This window comes from Anticarsia gemmatalis, chromosome 21, assembly GCF_050436995.1.
Source record: "Anticarsia gemmatalis isolate Benzon Research Colony breed Stoneville strain chromosome 21, ilAntGemm2 primary, whole genome shotgun sequence".
In the NCBI taxonomy this organism is placed as follows: domain Eukaryota; kingdom Metazoa; phylum Arthropoda; class Insecta; order Lepidoptera; family Erebidae; genus Anticarsia; species Anticarsia gemmatalis.
In genome coordinates, this window is record NC_134765.1 from 624,214 (window position 1) to 641,781 (window position 17,568).

The 17,568-nt window shown below is 35.0% G+C and overlaps 1 protein-coding gene and 1 long non-coding RNA gene across 4 annotated transcripts in view; one reads left to right on the top strand and one right to left on the bottom strand.

Moving 5' to 3' along the window:
• Nucleotides 1-17,568, bottom strand: part of LOC142982387 (uncharacterized) — an 88,289-nt gene that overhangs the window by 21,396 nt on the left and 49,325 nt on the right. For all 3 annotated transcript variants that reach the window (XM_076128873.1, XM_076128874.1, XM_076128872.1), the window contains exon 4: nt 4,450-4,529. In XM_076128873.1, the coding sequence (XP_075984988.1) occupies nt 4,450-4,522 (73 nt within the window). In that variant the 5' untranslated portion in view covers nt 4,523-4,529. The remainder of the gene's footprint in view (nt 1-4,449; nt 4,530-17,568) is intronic.
• The window catches only part of LOC142982390 (uncharacterized), a 147,841-nt gene that overhangs the window by 14,006 nt on the left and 116,267 nt on the right, over nt 1-17,568 (top strand). The gene's annotated exons all lie outside the window — the stretch shown is intronic.

The window sequence follows — 17,568 nt, forward strand, 5'->3', positions numbered from 1 at the left end:
GTATCTGGATGTCACCCTTTTGCCACCCACAAAATGTCTCAGTGGCTTATCATATATCTATGTGGTGTACGATTGTGGCTGAGATTTTAGTTCGAAGGTCGAGTCAGGCTGAAATGTATTTTCTGACCTATTTATTTCTAATATCTTTAGTGATGACTCAGAGATTGGAAGGGCATGTAATGCCTAATATTATCAGTCATATCGGAACACCGGTTCAATGGGTTATGAAAGTGAGGGAATGGAAAGTTTACCTGTATATTATTAAAAATCTGCCCAGCCGTAGGCAAATAAAACTTGTCGTTGCACTTTGAAACACTTTTTTTTGTACATAATGAAATGTAAAATTAACATAAAGTGACATCCCTAAACTCTATTAGATTCCGTACAACATTATTAAAGTTGTATAACAAAATAGTGTTGTACCGAACAGGCACAGACATTATTATACAGCCTAATGGCCGCCATATTGATTGTAACAATAGCGACGATTACACGTAATAATGCCTTTATGAATGCAATAACTGGTTTAAGATTTATCTAGTGCTGGCAGGTGTACTCAACTATTTTTAAATAAAAGGATCGTTAACTATCTGAATTTCGGATTTAACGTTATTTAAACTAAGACTTTGAGATGTGAACTTTCTGTTAGTTAAGTATTTTAAAATAAATTGTCGGCAGGTTATTTTTAATTGCAATAATATCAGCTCATACTTACCAACATAATGGTATTACCAACATATTTGAGGGGCGAACTTACCCCAATATAAAAAAGTAGCAAAAAAATCGAGCTAGGAATTGAACCTGAAGTCTCACGACAAGCAGTGTCAAAACATTGTAACAAGTATAGCAAATCTATACGTGTTATATCCTCCAAAAAATAAAGCTTATTCTGTTATATTTCTTCGTATTCAGGTGACAGGTTGGTAACCCCTGATCTAGTACATCAAGTAGGCGTTTCGACAATAAACGCTAACATCCTTAGATTGCCACATCAGAGAGACAATGTATTTACAATATACCTTCACAAAGAAAGTCTACACTATAGTCTTCACTTTCTAAATGTATAACAGTTTTTTTTAATGTTAGGGGTTTCTACACACTACTTAGACTGATATATGACTAGAATTTGTCAACAAAGCTTAGCTTCAATTAGAATCGAACTTAGAACTTTAGCTAATAGCCGAGAAAGCATTTGCCTCTCACGCATTTGGGCTAATGTTTAAAAGTAAAGCAACTCACAATGGCATAACGAAGTACTTATTTTATTTTCATTTTCTATAAGTCCGTGATAGCCGAGTGGTTTAAGTCGTGCCTCCTACGAGGGTTCGTACCCTCACAACACACCACTGACTTTCGAAGTTATGTGTGTATTAGAAATAATTATCACTTGTTCTAACGGTGAATTAAAACATCTTGATGCTACCTGGCATGCCTCAGAGTTCTTTAGAACTATTTAAAATCAAATAATTTATTCATTTAGGTTAAATATTGACACTTATTGTCTTTACAATTACTGCATCTACTACTGGCTCGGAAAGGGGTTAGAGCCTTATGAGAAGAGCTAGCAAGAAACTCGCGGCTGCTCTTTTCAATCGCCAAAATATTTACAATGTGGTTGATACAATAATTGATCATTCTTTAAGGTATGCGAAGTCCTCAACCCGCACTGCAGGGAAAGGGTCTCCTCCTAAGTAATTCCGTAACGCCTAACCTTCTTATTCATAAACACACTATAAACCTATTTTAGTTAAAAAGCTACTATAATATGTTTTCTCTTTTTCATTTTGCTAAGGAGTGAAAGAAACAAAACACTTTATAAGTCTTTCATAACTTCATATATTTTTATTAATAAGAGGGTAAATAAGTAAGTACGGGTGGGGGACTTTACAAACCTTCAATAAATGTATATATGAGGTTAAGGGTTAAAATATATATTTAATTAAACTTCCACTATGACATTAAAGCTTTGCCTACTTCATCAGAAAGGTACAATCAATAAATGACAATTAATTAATATTTATAATAGCACGCAAAGGGCTCACAGAGGTCTTAGTTCAGTATAGTTCAAGTTAATTAATGAATAAGTTATGATACTTACTATATTTTATCTTTTGAGTAAAGTAATAAAGAAAATGTCTTTCAATATAATTCTCAGTGTTGTTTGGTTTTAAAACTATTATTATCTGTCTAATCGGAGTGGTAACCGAGTCTCTAGAGTCGAACAAAGCACTACTAGATCTCTTTTATTTATTTTTAGCTGGAGTAGCCCGGAGTTTGGTAACGTGCCCGGTATATACGGTATAATGTATTGACTGCCTCCGTGGCGCAGTGGTTTAGGTCGCCACGCCGATACCACGGCAACGGGAGGTCGTGGGTTCGATTCCCACACGGGACAATTATTTGTGCGATCCACAAATAATTGTTTCGGGTCTGGTTGTGCTTTGTGTCCGTTGTTTGTATGTTTGTAAAAGTCCCCGCGACACAAGAGCAATTCTTAGTGCGGGAGTTGTGTTTTAAAAAAAAAAAAAAAAAATATATATATGTTAGAAGACTCGCCCTCTTCTATATAGGACCTAAGATTGTAATGGCGAAACACCTTTGGGTATAACAGTCGTCATATTATAAATGTATGTAGGTATGTAGTAGCTAGGAGTTAGGATATGTGCTTTGTATTTGGTAAGTTACTCATTATTTGGAAGCATCATTATGAGCGGTGAAAAATGCAGTCGAATTGATAACCTCCTCCTTTTTTGAGGTCGGTTAAAAATGTATAATGTCGATACGCCTATACGCATTTGGGTACGTAAATTGAATCACCCATTTTACTTAATCCTAGTATAAAACTTGGGACTTTGTTATTTCTATCACGCAAAGCAATAACACTGCAGTTATAACAAAAACGCCACTAAGAAGTGCTAACATGAACAAAGTAGGAGATAAAACAAGTACTTAACTATATAATATAGATTCACACGTTGTCTAGGAAATGACGCAATTCAAGAGAAACCGAAGAAAATGTTATGTATATAATTTAGGTTTTTATATAGTGTCGCGTGCTTCACTACATTATGTATTTATAACACCCTTACTGCAACATTATTGCTTTAATATAAACAGTTTTATACATATACATAAACTAGCGGCCCGCCCCGGCATCGCACACGGTTGAAAAGGTATTTTACTTAAGCCTTTACAATATTTGCACCTTCCTCTCCTATCACACTATCTATTAAAAAAAACTGCAACTAAACCCGTTGCGTAGTTTTAAAGATCTCATGACATACATACAGACATAGCGATACACGCGGGAAACTACTTTGTTTATATTAACAAACAAATTAGGATAAAAAAAATGTTTATAAAAAAATTAAGTTTAAATGAACGAAAACATCTTACAAGTAATAACAATACATTTATCTTTAAATATGATCTAAATTAATAACATAGACAGACTTACCACTTTCATGACCCAAGCATCAAACCTACTTACACAATACACATTCATATATCAACCATCAGATAAACCAATCTAAAACACAGCACTACAATTACCTGCTATATTTTAACATTTCAAAAACATTTTAAAATCAATATTTGATCTAGATTTCATAACTTCTAAGACCTATATTTTGGACCTAGGTATTTCTAAACTACTTGCAAAACTACTTAAATAACGATAATTACGGATCATTGAACTGTAGAGTCAAAACTGACCTTTTATTCTTACTATATTTTGATTAAGTTTTGTATGAAATTGTAGAGAATTAAAGTAAATTGTAGGGCTTCTTTTGATTTAGATGTCTTTCATTTGAGGTCTCAATTATGTACAATCTTATTGACTACAGTTTCATAGTGAACTAAGCATTTTCATCTCGGTTCTTTGTGATAAAGGAAACACGGACACGTAGTCAATAGTCATTGACACTTAATTTGAAATCATGACTATCGAATTTGTATCTTAGGACCTTTATACATTGTAATTTAAACAGATACTCGTATTTCTTTACTGTTTATACAAAACTAGAGGTAGTTAAGACTTGAATAACCATAGACACGAAGAAGAAGAAGACTCTGTCCCGTTTAAAGCGTAGAGTGTTCAATAGTTTTAGAATTCCTTGTACAACTAGAAGAAAACGGTTGTACAGAATTTAATGAAATTGATACATCGATAGTTTGCAGCTTACATCATCAATGCGTGAGTGGCCAGGAGTTTCTTGCCAGCTCTTCTCATTGACCCTACCTTCCGAACTGGCGGTAAATTCACTCTCTGTATCATTGACTATCATAAGTGTCAGCACTTGACCTATATGAATAAATGATTTGACTTAGATTTTTGATTTCTTACTTCAACATTGTACCAACGAATATTGCGTCTACAAAAGCCATGTAACTTCGACGGTATAAATGAAAGTAGTGAGCTATCATTATGATTAATTCAAAAGTACTTACATATCATAAGGAGGGTGAACATGGCTATCGTCTTCATCATGTCGACGCCTAAATTACTCCGCCTCCACCGCATTTCTTATCTGTAACAAACAAATTCACAATTAAAATGTAATGTAATTTTCTTGGTTTAGAAGTTAGAAACAGTATTTTTAAAATCTCCGATTACTTTATTTAATTTATAAGTATTTTCCCCAAAAACTCTTCGTCCAACTTTAATCCAATTAACTTAAGCCTGTATGGAGAATTACTAAAGCTTTATTTTTATACATACCGGCATAGGATAACATCTTATACATTAATAGGATCTTAGTAATATCGCAAACTCGAAAGTTTGTTAAGAATCTCCATGTTTCTTCTGCATAAGTTTTAATGAAATTCGGCACACCATTCGTTTGTGACCTAGAGTAGCAGATAGGATACTTTTTAATTCTCTGGTCTTCGCCTGCCCCTATGGGATAAAGGCGTGATTTTATGTATGTATGATACTTTTTAACCCAAAAATCTATTTACACAAACAAAATCATGGACAGAAGTTAGCAAACCAATACGCATCATGACGAATAACTCAAAACAGGCCTACAAAATTACTACCCATTTATATAAGTGATGTTAAAAGCTTACAACAAAAGCATTTTCACGGCACACATAACATAATACCATGAAACACGTTCATTGTTTACATACATTTAAAAGCACAAAAACTAGAAACCTTACAAACTTGATTAGTTGTCCCTTTTGTTCCTTTCTCCCTATTGTCATGACAATAGCCATGGTAATATCTTTGGACAAATTCGCGACGCCATAGACCTATGGTTTATTTTAAAGTGATGTAATTGTAGTGATTTTGCGGTGTTTTTCTGTCACTAATTATGAAATAAAGAGAGAAAAGATTTTGTGCACGCGTTTTCCATGTCATTTTCTAAACCATTGGAAGTAATATGATGGATTGGTTCCTAGTTCTGCTTTGTTTATAAATAACTAGCCGACCTGTGCAACTTCGCTTGCGTCACCTAAGAGAATGGGTCAAAAATTTCCCCGTTTTTGTAACATTTTTCGTTGCTACTCCGCCTATAGCCTTCCTCGATAAATTTGCTATCTAACACTGAAATAATTTTTCAAATCGGACAAGTAGTTCCTGAGATAAGCGCGTTCAATAATTTTAATAGATTATAAAAATCTTTATAAAAATCAAATCAAATCATTTATTAATTTAGGTCAAATATTGACACTTATGATAGTCGTTACAATGACTGAATCTACCACTAGCTCGGAAAGGGGGTAGAGCCTTATGAGAAGAGCTAGCAAGAAACTCACGGCCACTCTTTTCAATCGCCAAAAGTTTTACAATGCAGTTGATACCATAATTGATCATGCCAGAGAGGTCTTCTTTAAATCTTCATTAATTCCATAAATCGAACAATACTACAGTTCAAATAGAAACCTCATGAGAAATCTATAGTAACTGTAACATAAACTCTACTTTCATAACTGTCTTATCCTTGAGAGCGGTTGATGCGCGTGCGCAGAGCTCACGACGAAAATATAGTGATATCTGTCATGTACAAGTTCACGTGCAGGTGGGAAAGTTTAGTGAGAAACTAGCTTTATAATATTACATTTTATTGCTTTTTTTCTGACTACTTCTGTGGCGCCGTTGGTAGTGACTGAGTGTATACGACTGCTGATATCAAGGTCTCAGGTTTGATGTCATTCTGGCAAAGTGCTGTTGGTTTTTACTGATTCCTATTGAATTGCTCTCGATAGTACAGGAGGTTGCCAACGGGATCAATGCATGGAGATAGTTTCGCCCCACAATATATTTCATACACTCTGCCGACCTTCAAATGCAGAATGTATGAATATCGAAGAAACAAATTAATTTGGTACAGTCAGCACCAAAAGTCGATGAACAGAATCAACTTAACAAAACACCTGTTCACAATAAAATGCCATAAGTTATAGTCGCAACTAGGAAACAAAATAGCCTGTACACCAGAAATTTACAAAATTCGTTAAACACGAGTATTTCAAAAGTATCTGTACACTAGTATTCCTAAAGTTGCTGTACACCAACAATCCAAATGTCGCTGAACAACATTGTATCAAAAGTCACTAAGCAGCAGTAAAGACAAAATTATTAGTATATTTTGAACATTGCCGTGTGTTAATCTACTTTTGTCGCTTATGTTGTTCAGCTACTTTTGAGGCAGTGCTTACTTAACCTTAATAATGTATGTTAACACGTTAGTATCTATTTCAATACTTATTCACAAAACAATTATATTTTATTGTCAGTAATCATATTAATCTATAATATGAAACATAACATAAACATAACTCTAATGAAATAAGGTTAACAAAGTATATTTTTAACGTCGCCGTGTGTTAATCTAGAACAAAGTATTTGGTACTGAAGAAAAGTATGATTTAAATCGTAATCATTTATTTATTAAAAGCACAATCAAAAATTAAAATGAAAATATTTTAGATATTATAATATAAATCTTAATGCAAAATATAAAATTTTATTGAAAAATAAGAATTAATAGCGGGTATGGCCTCCATTCGCGTCTATTACTGCCTGGAGCCGTTCGCGCATATTACCTATCATATTTTGACAAATATTTTGGCCCCTAAATCTCTCCCAAGTTTCTGTTGCTTGAGCTATTATATTTTGTCGGGTGCGTGGTGTATCGGAATCCCATGCTTGCACCATAAGAGCCCACAAATTTTCTATGGGATTGAGGTCCGGGCTCTACGGCGGGAATTAAGATTTATTAAGATTTATATTATAATATCTAAAATATTTTCATTTTAATTTTGGATTGTGCTTTTAATAAATAAATGATTACGATTTAAATCATACTTTTCTTCAGTACCAAATACTTTGTTCTAGATTAACACACGGCGACGTTAAAAATATACTTTGTTAACCTTATTTCATTAGAGTTATGTTTATGTTATGTTTCATATTATAGATTAATATGATTACTGACAATAAAATATAATTGTTTTGTGAATAAGTATTGAAATAGATACTAACGTGTTAACATACATTATTAAGGTTAAGTAAGCACTGCCTCAAAAGTAGCTGAACAACATAAGCGACAAAAGTAGATTAACACACGGCAATGTTCAAAATATACTAATAATTTTGTCTTTACTGCTGCTTAGTGACTTTTGATACAATGTTGTTCAGCGACATTTGGATTGTTGGTGTACAGCAACTTTAGGAATACTAGTGTACAGATACTTTTGAAATACTCGTGTTTAACGAATTTTGTAAATTTCTGGTGTACAGGCTATTTTGTTTCCTAGTTGCGACTATAACTTATGGCATTTTATTGTGAACAGGTGTTTTGTTAAGTTGATTCTGTTCATCGACTTTTGGTGCTGACTGTACATACTAGCAAGTCGCCCTGCCGCAGACACTGTGTGTGTGCTCGAAATTTCAATTGCATTTAAATAAACTGTTGGGAGTAAGTCACTAAACTTTGCACCTGGTGATGGACACTTTGAATACCCCAATCAAAGATGAACTATATCCTTATTGTTATCAACCATTCCCAAACTGTCACCAATAGATTACGCAATACAACTTCCTGCCTTCCCATAGCATTACGCGATGGTTTCCATAACGACTTATTTCATAATAGTTCGGATTGTGATCTGTACTTAATTGTTAGTTATCTCACTTGATGACAGTTTGCGTAACACGTGCTAATGTGTTCCGGTGTTAGGTCAATCAACGACCACCTAGAGAGGTAGAGGATGTATTGGAGTTAGAACTTAAACTAAGAGGGAGAACTCGTTACTTATGGCTGTTATGGTTTGAATGCTGGTCTACTGTAGCACGATTCTCTACAGTCGGTGCTTTCGAGTTTCGAGAGTTTGACATTTAAAACGTACTGCAAAAATAGTTTCTACGACGTCCGCTAGAGGCACTTATAAGATTTTCGTTGTCGATATTCGATAGTAGTAGAAAATTGGGTTGCAGGACTAGATTTTTTGTTTTTGATTTTCGTTGCCAAGTTGACTCATTACATTCATTTATTAAGTGTTTAAAAAATGTAACTGTGCAAAACAAGCATACGTTAAATACATTTCTTAAGAACATTTTTAATTGTAATCTAATAATTCAACGCCCTAAGGCATATATTTTCCATAACTACTTAATAACAATCATGATTGATAATAAATATAAAGTATTTAGTAATTTTGTTTAACAAACGCTTTTCTCCAATCGATTTTAGGAATAGTAGACTGAATTATAACTTCAAATCAATAATGTCATTAGCATTTTTATATTAAACTTTGTAAATAAACGTGCAGAATTCTCGAGAGTCTGCTCGCGCCCGCCGCGGAAGTCATGGCGCAAGATGGCTGCTTCCCGCCACTACACTGTCGCCGTGCTTATTAACCTGGGTCACTTTCATTATTTGAACTTGTGTTTTCCTGTTTAGCGATAGTTTAAAGGTTTGCTTTGATTTATGAAGCTTAATAAGTAGCGCGATTCTGTACAGTCGGTATTCTCGAGTATCGAAAGTTTGACATTTAGAATATACTGCCAAAATAATTCCTACCTCCCGTCGGAAGAGCTGATCAGATTTTCATACAAAATGTATAGATGACAAGCCGGTTGTCGGTAGTCAATAGTAATAGAGAATCGTGCTCAAAGTATTAGTAAAATTACCTTAATGCAACTTTTATTTGTTAAGAAAATGTTATTATACAATTTTCACGTGGTACAACAAAACTCACTTTTCTTTTTCGCAAGTTTCAGAGACATTAATTTCAGAAATAAAATAATTATCTTCTGCTAATTCTAATTATATTTATAGGGTCTCTAATAAGTAGAATTAATCTTCAGTAGTAGACTAACAAAAAATACAAAAACCAAATGAAAATTAAATTATTGTTTTATGGGTAAATTTTTATATATTATTATTAAGTAATTTGCTATGTTAGCAACCACGCCACGACCAAGTGCGATAATGGCACATAGTTTATCTCATATTATGTCATTGAAGCATCGGAAGTTATTTATAAATAATGTGTTTATTACACACGTTTCTGAAGAAAACTCGTTGTCACAGCGTCTTGACTTTTACTGATAGTTTATTTATAAGTTTGACCTGAGGTGGAAAGGTCTTAGACCGGTATAGGCTAAGAATAGAATAGTAAATGAAAGGAAGGAATTGTATATGATAATTGCTACCTGCTTTAGATAATGTATACATGCATAATATCACGCCTGATATAGCCGAAGGTTTATAGGCAGAGGTGTATGAAAAAAACCCACGTGTCGCCGTTAACAATGTCATTTACCGGGCACGTTGTTCAACTCCGGGCCGCTGTTGAAAGTATTCTTATATAAATTATATGATGCTAATTAAAGTACTTTTACCATGCGGATCGATTACCGACCGAACCAGACAGGCAGTCTAAAGTTTTTTTGTTTAATTTATACAATAGTAGCCGAGTGAGCAGTGGATATGTAATCGGGCTTACAATAGAGTTGATTTGAGTTTTCCATATTATATTGCCCAAATATAAAATCTACTAGCTGACCCGCGCAACTTCGCTTGCGTCGCATAAGAGAGAATGGGTCAGAATTTTCCACGTTTTTGTAACACTTTTACTGTTACTTTACCTCTTGGTCGCAGCGTGATGATATAAAATATTCTTTTTTTTCACGAAAAATATTCTCAAAATTATTTATATCTCTTTATATAATGGACCAAGATCCCAGAGCTGCCAGACCTACGTCATTTTAGCAAAGCTGAAATTTTGAGGATTGTTAGTATAAAGGGTCTGTTAAGAGGTATGCACATCCACTACCTTGAAAGCGGGGCCGTTTCTGAGGTAGCGCGGAGTGAAGGTGCGTAAAAAACGACCCAAACTACGTCATAGTAGCAAAGTTGGTTTTCAGATATGTTATTAATGATATTATGTAGAATTAAAATTGACTATTGCCAGACCGGTTCCCGGGGCCATTACTTCTGCCAGACGCCTTAAATGTTGTTAAAAAATGAGGTCAACTACGTCATAGTAGCAAGCCTAAATTTTATATATGTTATTAAAGGTACAATTTTAAGACCCCCTGTATGCGGACAGACCATTCCGCAGGGCCCTTTGTCCCCTAGACGCCATTAAACTTTCCCTATGAGTGCGAGAGTAAGAGCATTATTCATACGCATAAATGAAAAACAATTGAATTAAAAAAATAAAAATTGAAAAATTATTGAATACTAGCTGACCCGCGCATCTTTGCTTGCGTCACTTAAGAGAGATAGGTCAAAATGTTACATAAACGGGTTATGTAACATTTTTCACTGGTACTCTGCTCCTATTGGTCGTAGCGTGATGATATATAGCTTATAGCTTTTCTCAATAAATAGGCTATCCAACAGTAACATATTTTTTTATTCGCACCAGTAGTTCCTGAGATTAGCGCGTTCACACAAACAAACAAACTTCTCAGCTTTATAAAATTAGTATAGATTAAAAGTACTTGGAATGTTTAGGTATCTTCCTAAACATTCCAAGTACTTTTAATCCGGGAACATTATATAACTCGCAGATAAATTTTTGAATTACATCAAATATATTTTGTTCTTTCGCTTTATCAATAGATAATTCAACTTCTCCGAATTGAACAAAAGCTTCTTGATATTCTGGCGATTTCTTCAAAATTTTAAATGGTCTGAGCTGAATTGATGTAGATGCTGCACGGCTACAACTTTTCATTAACACGTATACAGTCGGCGATGTGAATGAGAAATTCCACCGGCAAAATGTTAAAAAATTCGACGCAAGTAATTTACCTCCTTGTAAATCTGAATTGCTTCAACAATTTCGACGAGCAAATTATATTGCGGGTGTCTGGAGTAATGCTCATATAAAGCGTCCTAACATTTTAAGCCCGCAAATAAAGGGTGGGTTCTAAAAGGATAACCATTATCATTTTAAGTGGTTTGATGGTGACCAATTGCCAAGTTTCGTAAGCGAATCACTTGAAAACGAATTAGGTATTTTATTTTAACTATAAATTATTTCAATATACCTACTTGTAACTGTTTTCAACATCATTACCTACATTTTTTTTTACAGAGAATTCAAGTAACAATGAAGACGATGGTGGAGATGATTTAAATATTCAATTTGATGAGGGAAGTAAGAGCTCAGATAATGATGATGATGATGAATGACTACAATTTTTTTTTTCATAATTTTTAGTGTAAACCATATCTATTTTTAAAATAATTCCCAAAATAATGTTACTTATCTTCCTAAACACTCCAAGTACTTTTAATCTATACTAATTTTATAAAGCTGAGAAGTTTGTTTGTTTGTGTGAACGCGCTAATCTCAGGAACTACTGGTGCGAATAAAAAAATATTTTACTGTTGGATAGCCTATTTATTGAGAAAAGCTATAAGCTATATATCATCACGCTACGACCAATAGGAGCAGAGTACCAGTGAAAAATGTTACATAACCCGTTTATGTAACATTTTGACCTATCTCTCTTAAGTGACGCAAGCAAAGATGCGCGGGTCAGCTAGTATTCAATAATTTTTCAATTTTTATTTTTTTAATTCAATTGTTTTTCATTTATGCGTATGAATAATGCTCTTACTCTCGCACTCATAGGGAAAGTTTAATGGCGTCTAGGGGACAAAGGGCCCTGCGGAATGGTCTGTCCGCATACAGGGGGTCTTAAAATTGTACCTTTAATAACATATATAAAATTTAGGCTTGCTACTATGACGTAGTTGACCTCATTTTTTAACAACATTTAAGGCGTCTGGCAGAAGTAATGGCCCCGGGAACCGGTCTGGCAATAGTCAATTTTAATTCTACATAATATCATTAATAACATATCTGAAAACCAACTTTGCTACTATGACGTAGTTTGGGTCGTTTTTTACGCACCTTCACTCCGCGCTACCTCAGAAACGGCCCCGCTTTCAAGGTAGTGGATGTGCATACCTCTTAACAGACCCTTTATACTAACAATCCTCAAAATTTCAGCTTTGCTAAAATGACGTAGGTCTGGCAGCTCTGGGATCTTACTCTATAACGAAATCGCGCTAACGCATATCCACCATTAAAACAGTTGCCGTGACAACGGAATGTTGTTAATTCAATGTCATTATAATATTGATTATTCGCGACTTCGTTCGCCACCTGAATTTTCCCGGAAAATGTGTCATTTTCCCGGGGTAAAAAGTAGCCTATGTCCTTTCTCGGGTATCAAAATATCTCCATACCAAATTTCATGCAAATTGGTTCAGTAGTTTAGGCGTGATTGAGTAGCAGACAGACAGACAGACAGACAGACAGACAGACAGACAGACAGACAGACAGACAGACAGACAGACAGACAGACAGACAGACAGACAGACAGACAGACAGACAGACAGACAGACAGACAGAGTTACTTTCGCATTTATAATATTAGTATGGATAAGGAATATTTTTTTTTCTACCAAGCGTATTACTTTGAAAACTGACGTAAGGAATAATTGACGTAAAAATTGTTTCAAGTAGTATTTTTTTACACTAATAATGAGTACAAGTTTTCCTTTAAACCAAAAATCTAAGTTACCACTAGCTCAAAACAATAGTCTCTTTAACCTCTGAATAATTCAAGTCTCAAGTAGCCACGGCTTGACGTAACTGATTGTACATAATGCCATATACTTTGTTATGGACGCCATGGCACGATGGTGGGACCCGTGACCCGGCGGTAAAAACTGTGATGACTACTGAATAATTGCGGACTTCGCGGACCTTTGCGTACGGTACAAGTTGTAAGAGATTGCCGTTTGAGATTAACTTATTTAAATGTTTTCAATTTAGTATTTTTTGATTATTTTTTGCGGTTGGATCTTCGCGATTTATTATTATTAATCATATTCTTTTTGATTGAATTCGATTTGACGGCTTCATCGTGCTGTGGTTAAAGTGTTCGCCATCTTTGTGTCGGCAGGTCGTGGGTTTGATTCCACAAGAGACAATTATTTCTGCGATCCACAAATAGTAGTTTCGAGTCTTATTGTATTTTGTGTTCGTTGTTTGTATGTTTGTAAAAGTCTTAAAAAAATACTGGTTATATTAGACTAGTTAAGCGTTTTCGTGTATAGATCTAGACAAAATTTTGGATGTGCAGACTTGATATACCTAATAAAAAAAAATAATCATAGATTTGCTACCACATTTCTGACATTGAAATCATTCTAAATGGTTTGTCATTCTTGATTTTATAGAAAGAGATTGAAATGGTACTGATTTATTCAAAAAATATTTTTATGCAATATAACCAAATAAACCTACTTAGTTAAAAAAAATAATTTTGGCTTATAGAAGTTATCTTAACTGAAACACATAATCGAAAGCGTCTACATTAAATAACAAAAGTTTTTTACCTCCAAAAATGCCTCAACTTTCGCTAAACCTCACAACTTATATACTTCCTACTTCTTATCTCGATCGCTTGCGAAAGCCCGCGTTTTCGTTCACTTTTCCCATACATTAGTTCAACTCGCACGTCACGAAGTACGATGGCGGCCGATTGTGCACGATGCTTGCCGATTACGCCCGATCGTGGCCGAAGATGAACGAATGTTATGAACCGTTAATTGCGTTTGAAAACAAATAAGGTTTCGTTTATTTGAGGAAGTCGTTAAGGAAAGGTAAAGCAAGACAAAGTTAGATGGTAACTTTTTAATAACCTTTATTTATATTAACTTACGTTGTTAGTAAGTAGTAGTAGTAGTGTAAGATTAATATTATTGATAATTTAGTTTGTAAGGACACAGTTACGCATAATGTAACAAAGAACAACAATAATTTAAACGCTTAAGCAAGACAACGGATAAACAGGCAGGTTTTCTGAACGTAGTACACCAAAATATACAAGGTTTATCCGGCAAAGAATTAGAGATAGAATTATTTTTGAAAAAACATGACACACACGTATTTTGTGTCACGGAACATTGGTTGCTGTCGCACCAATTAATATTAAATAATCAATATTATTCCATGATAAGTGCATTCAGTAGGAAGAAGGCTATACATGGAGGGTCAATGATTTTAGTTAGCAACAATTTAAAATGCAAAGAACGTAAGGATATAGTTAGCTTGTCAGTAGAACGTACTGCCGAAGTATCTTGTGTAGAACTCGAGCAGCATATTATAGCATGTATATACCGTCCACCAATGAGTGACTTCAGTTTGTTTGAAGCGATAGTGGAAGATATATTAAAGCGTTTGAGTGTTAGTAACAAGTATGTGGTTGTCTGTGGTGATTTTAATGTAAACATATTGGAGCAGTCCAACACTACCACCAGACTGATTTCTCTCTTTAAATCATTTAATCTTAAACATCTCTTTAATAATCCAACTAGAATTACCGAACATTCGGCCACATGCTTGGACAATATGTTTAGCAACTGCGTATGTCTAGACAGGGTCATAGTCAACGATTTAACGTCAGACCACTGTGGACTGAACGCCGTCTTCTCTAGGAAGAACGTTATCAAATCTAACACGATAACTTTTAGACCTATTACCCACAACCGCTTGGCATTATTTAATCAAGAGGTAGCCGCCAAGATTTCCAACATTAATATTACTCAGGATGACCCAGAGGTTCTCTATAAATCCTTGTTTAATGTTATTGAGTCTGAATTTAATACGGTTTTTAAGGAAAAAACTATTACAAAGGAAAATACAAAGCTGAAATTCTGCGATTGGGCGACCGTAGGAATTTACAAAAGTAGAGCTAGGATGTATGAGCTGTATGCCATGAAACAATATAATTTCAATCCAGGTTTTCTTGAATATGTTAGGAATTACTCTAAAATCTTTAAAAAATCTTGTGCCGCTGCTAAGTCTTTGTACTTAAGCAACAAGATCAAAAATTCCAACAATAAAATAAAAACAACTTGGAATATTATCAACAATGAAACAGGAAGATCGTCACCACCTGATCACGACTTCGAATTAAATGTTAACAATCGGGTTATTACAGATAGCCTAGGCGTAGCTCAAACATTTAACAATTATTTTTCTGACATACCAGTCATTACGACTAGTTCCTTAAATTCCTCAACCGCTAAAGCAGGATCATTACTTAGGAGCAATGTGGGTCAGTGCAATGTCTCATTTTATTTTAAGCATATAAACCCCTCTGACATAATCAGAGTATTCAAGTCGCTTAATTCAAAAAATACAGCGGACTTGTGGGGAATTTCTGTAAAGTTACTTGAGAGTATTATCGCTGAGATAGCGCCTCATTTAGCTGCAACTTTTAATCGATGTGTAGATGTAGGTGTGTTTCCTAATTTAATGAAGCACAGTAAGATAATTCCCTTGTTTAAAAACGGATGCAAAAGTGAGCCCAGTAACTTTAGGCCAATATCCATCTTGCCTGCTCTCAGTAAAATATTTGAAAGGGCTATATTAGAGCAATTAGAGAGCCATTTCAGTTTGTATAATTTACTCCACAGCAAACAGTTTGGCTTTACAAAGGGTCGATCTACCATCGATGCAGGGGTCACACTTATTAGGCATATTTTCGATGCTTGGGAAGCGTCGCAGGATGCTATTGGGGTATTCTGCGATCTCTCCAAAGCGTTTGATTGTGTTGACCACAATACTCTTTTATATAAACTTAAATTCTATGGGATTGGGGATGTGGCACTTGACCTACTTGCATCCTACTTGTCTGAGAGAGTACAGTATACAGATATCAATGGGTCAAGATCCACTGGATCTGCAGTTAGTTTAGGGGTACCGCAGGGCTCTATCCTTGGTCCTTTTCTTTTTCTGGTATATATTAATGATTTGCCACATCAGGTGCAGGATCTGTGTGACATCGTACTATTTGCTGATGATACGTCGCTTATATTTAAAGTAGATCGTAAGAAAACTGATTTTGACGATGTAAATGGTGCTCTTACACAGGTTCTCGATTGGTTTACAGCCAACAATTTATTGTTAAATTCTAAGAAAACGAAATGCATTAGGTTTACCATGCCCAACGCTAGGAATCTAGGTACGAATGTAGTTCTAAATGGTGAGGTGTTAGACATGGTCAACTCCGCAACCTTCCTAGGTGTAGACTTAGATAATAAGCTTCAATGGGGCACCCAAATAACAAAGCTCGCGGGCAGGCTCAGCTCCGCAGCCTATGCGATAAGAAAAGTAAGACAGTTTGCGGGTGTAGATGCGGCAAGACTGGTTTACTTTGGTTATTTTCACAGCGTTTTGTCCTACGGTATTCTACTTTGGGGCCGAGCTGCTGATATAGACACAATCTTCGTTATTCAAAAAAGAGCAATTCGCGCTATTTACGGCTTAGGAGCGCGGGACTCTCTGCGGGAGGTATTTGGGAAAATAGGTATACTGACGGTGGCATCACAGTATATTTTTGCGAATTTGATGTTCGTCAAACAAAACATAAATTCGTTTACTAAGAATAGTGACATTCATAACATTAATACCAGAAATAAGCACAAATTAGTAGGTCCCTGCAATAGATTGCAAAAAGTACACAACTCATTTGCAGGTCTTGGTGTTCGGTTGTACAACAAACTTCCCAGCAGTGTTATGGATCTACCCCAACAAAAATTCAAATTAGTTGTTAAAGATCATCTTATTAAAAGGGGTTATTATAAGATCGACGATTATATAATGGACAAGAAATCATGGGATTAGTTGCGCGTTCTACACAAATCAAGATTAAATATCTATATATGTATATATTAATCTTTGCATTGTATAAATATTAATCAGTAGTATTTTAACTCTGTAACAGAGAGGTATCACACGAGCCTCAGTGGCACTCGTTTTCTTTTCTTGATAGATATGGTGGGCTCCCACATGCCAAGGTTCGTCATGCTCACTAAAATGTCATTGCTTGCGGCGGCGTCGTGTGCCGGGTCACCCCCTTCCCTCTAATATGTGCGAAGGGGGTGATGGCTGGTCCATGCGTCATACTCGTGAACGGGTGCTGCTTGGGGTGACTGGTCGTCCTGGTTGTGGTGAATTTGCCAAATATTTTTTTTTTAAGTAAATAAGTATTAATCGATATAATTCCTTGTGCCA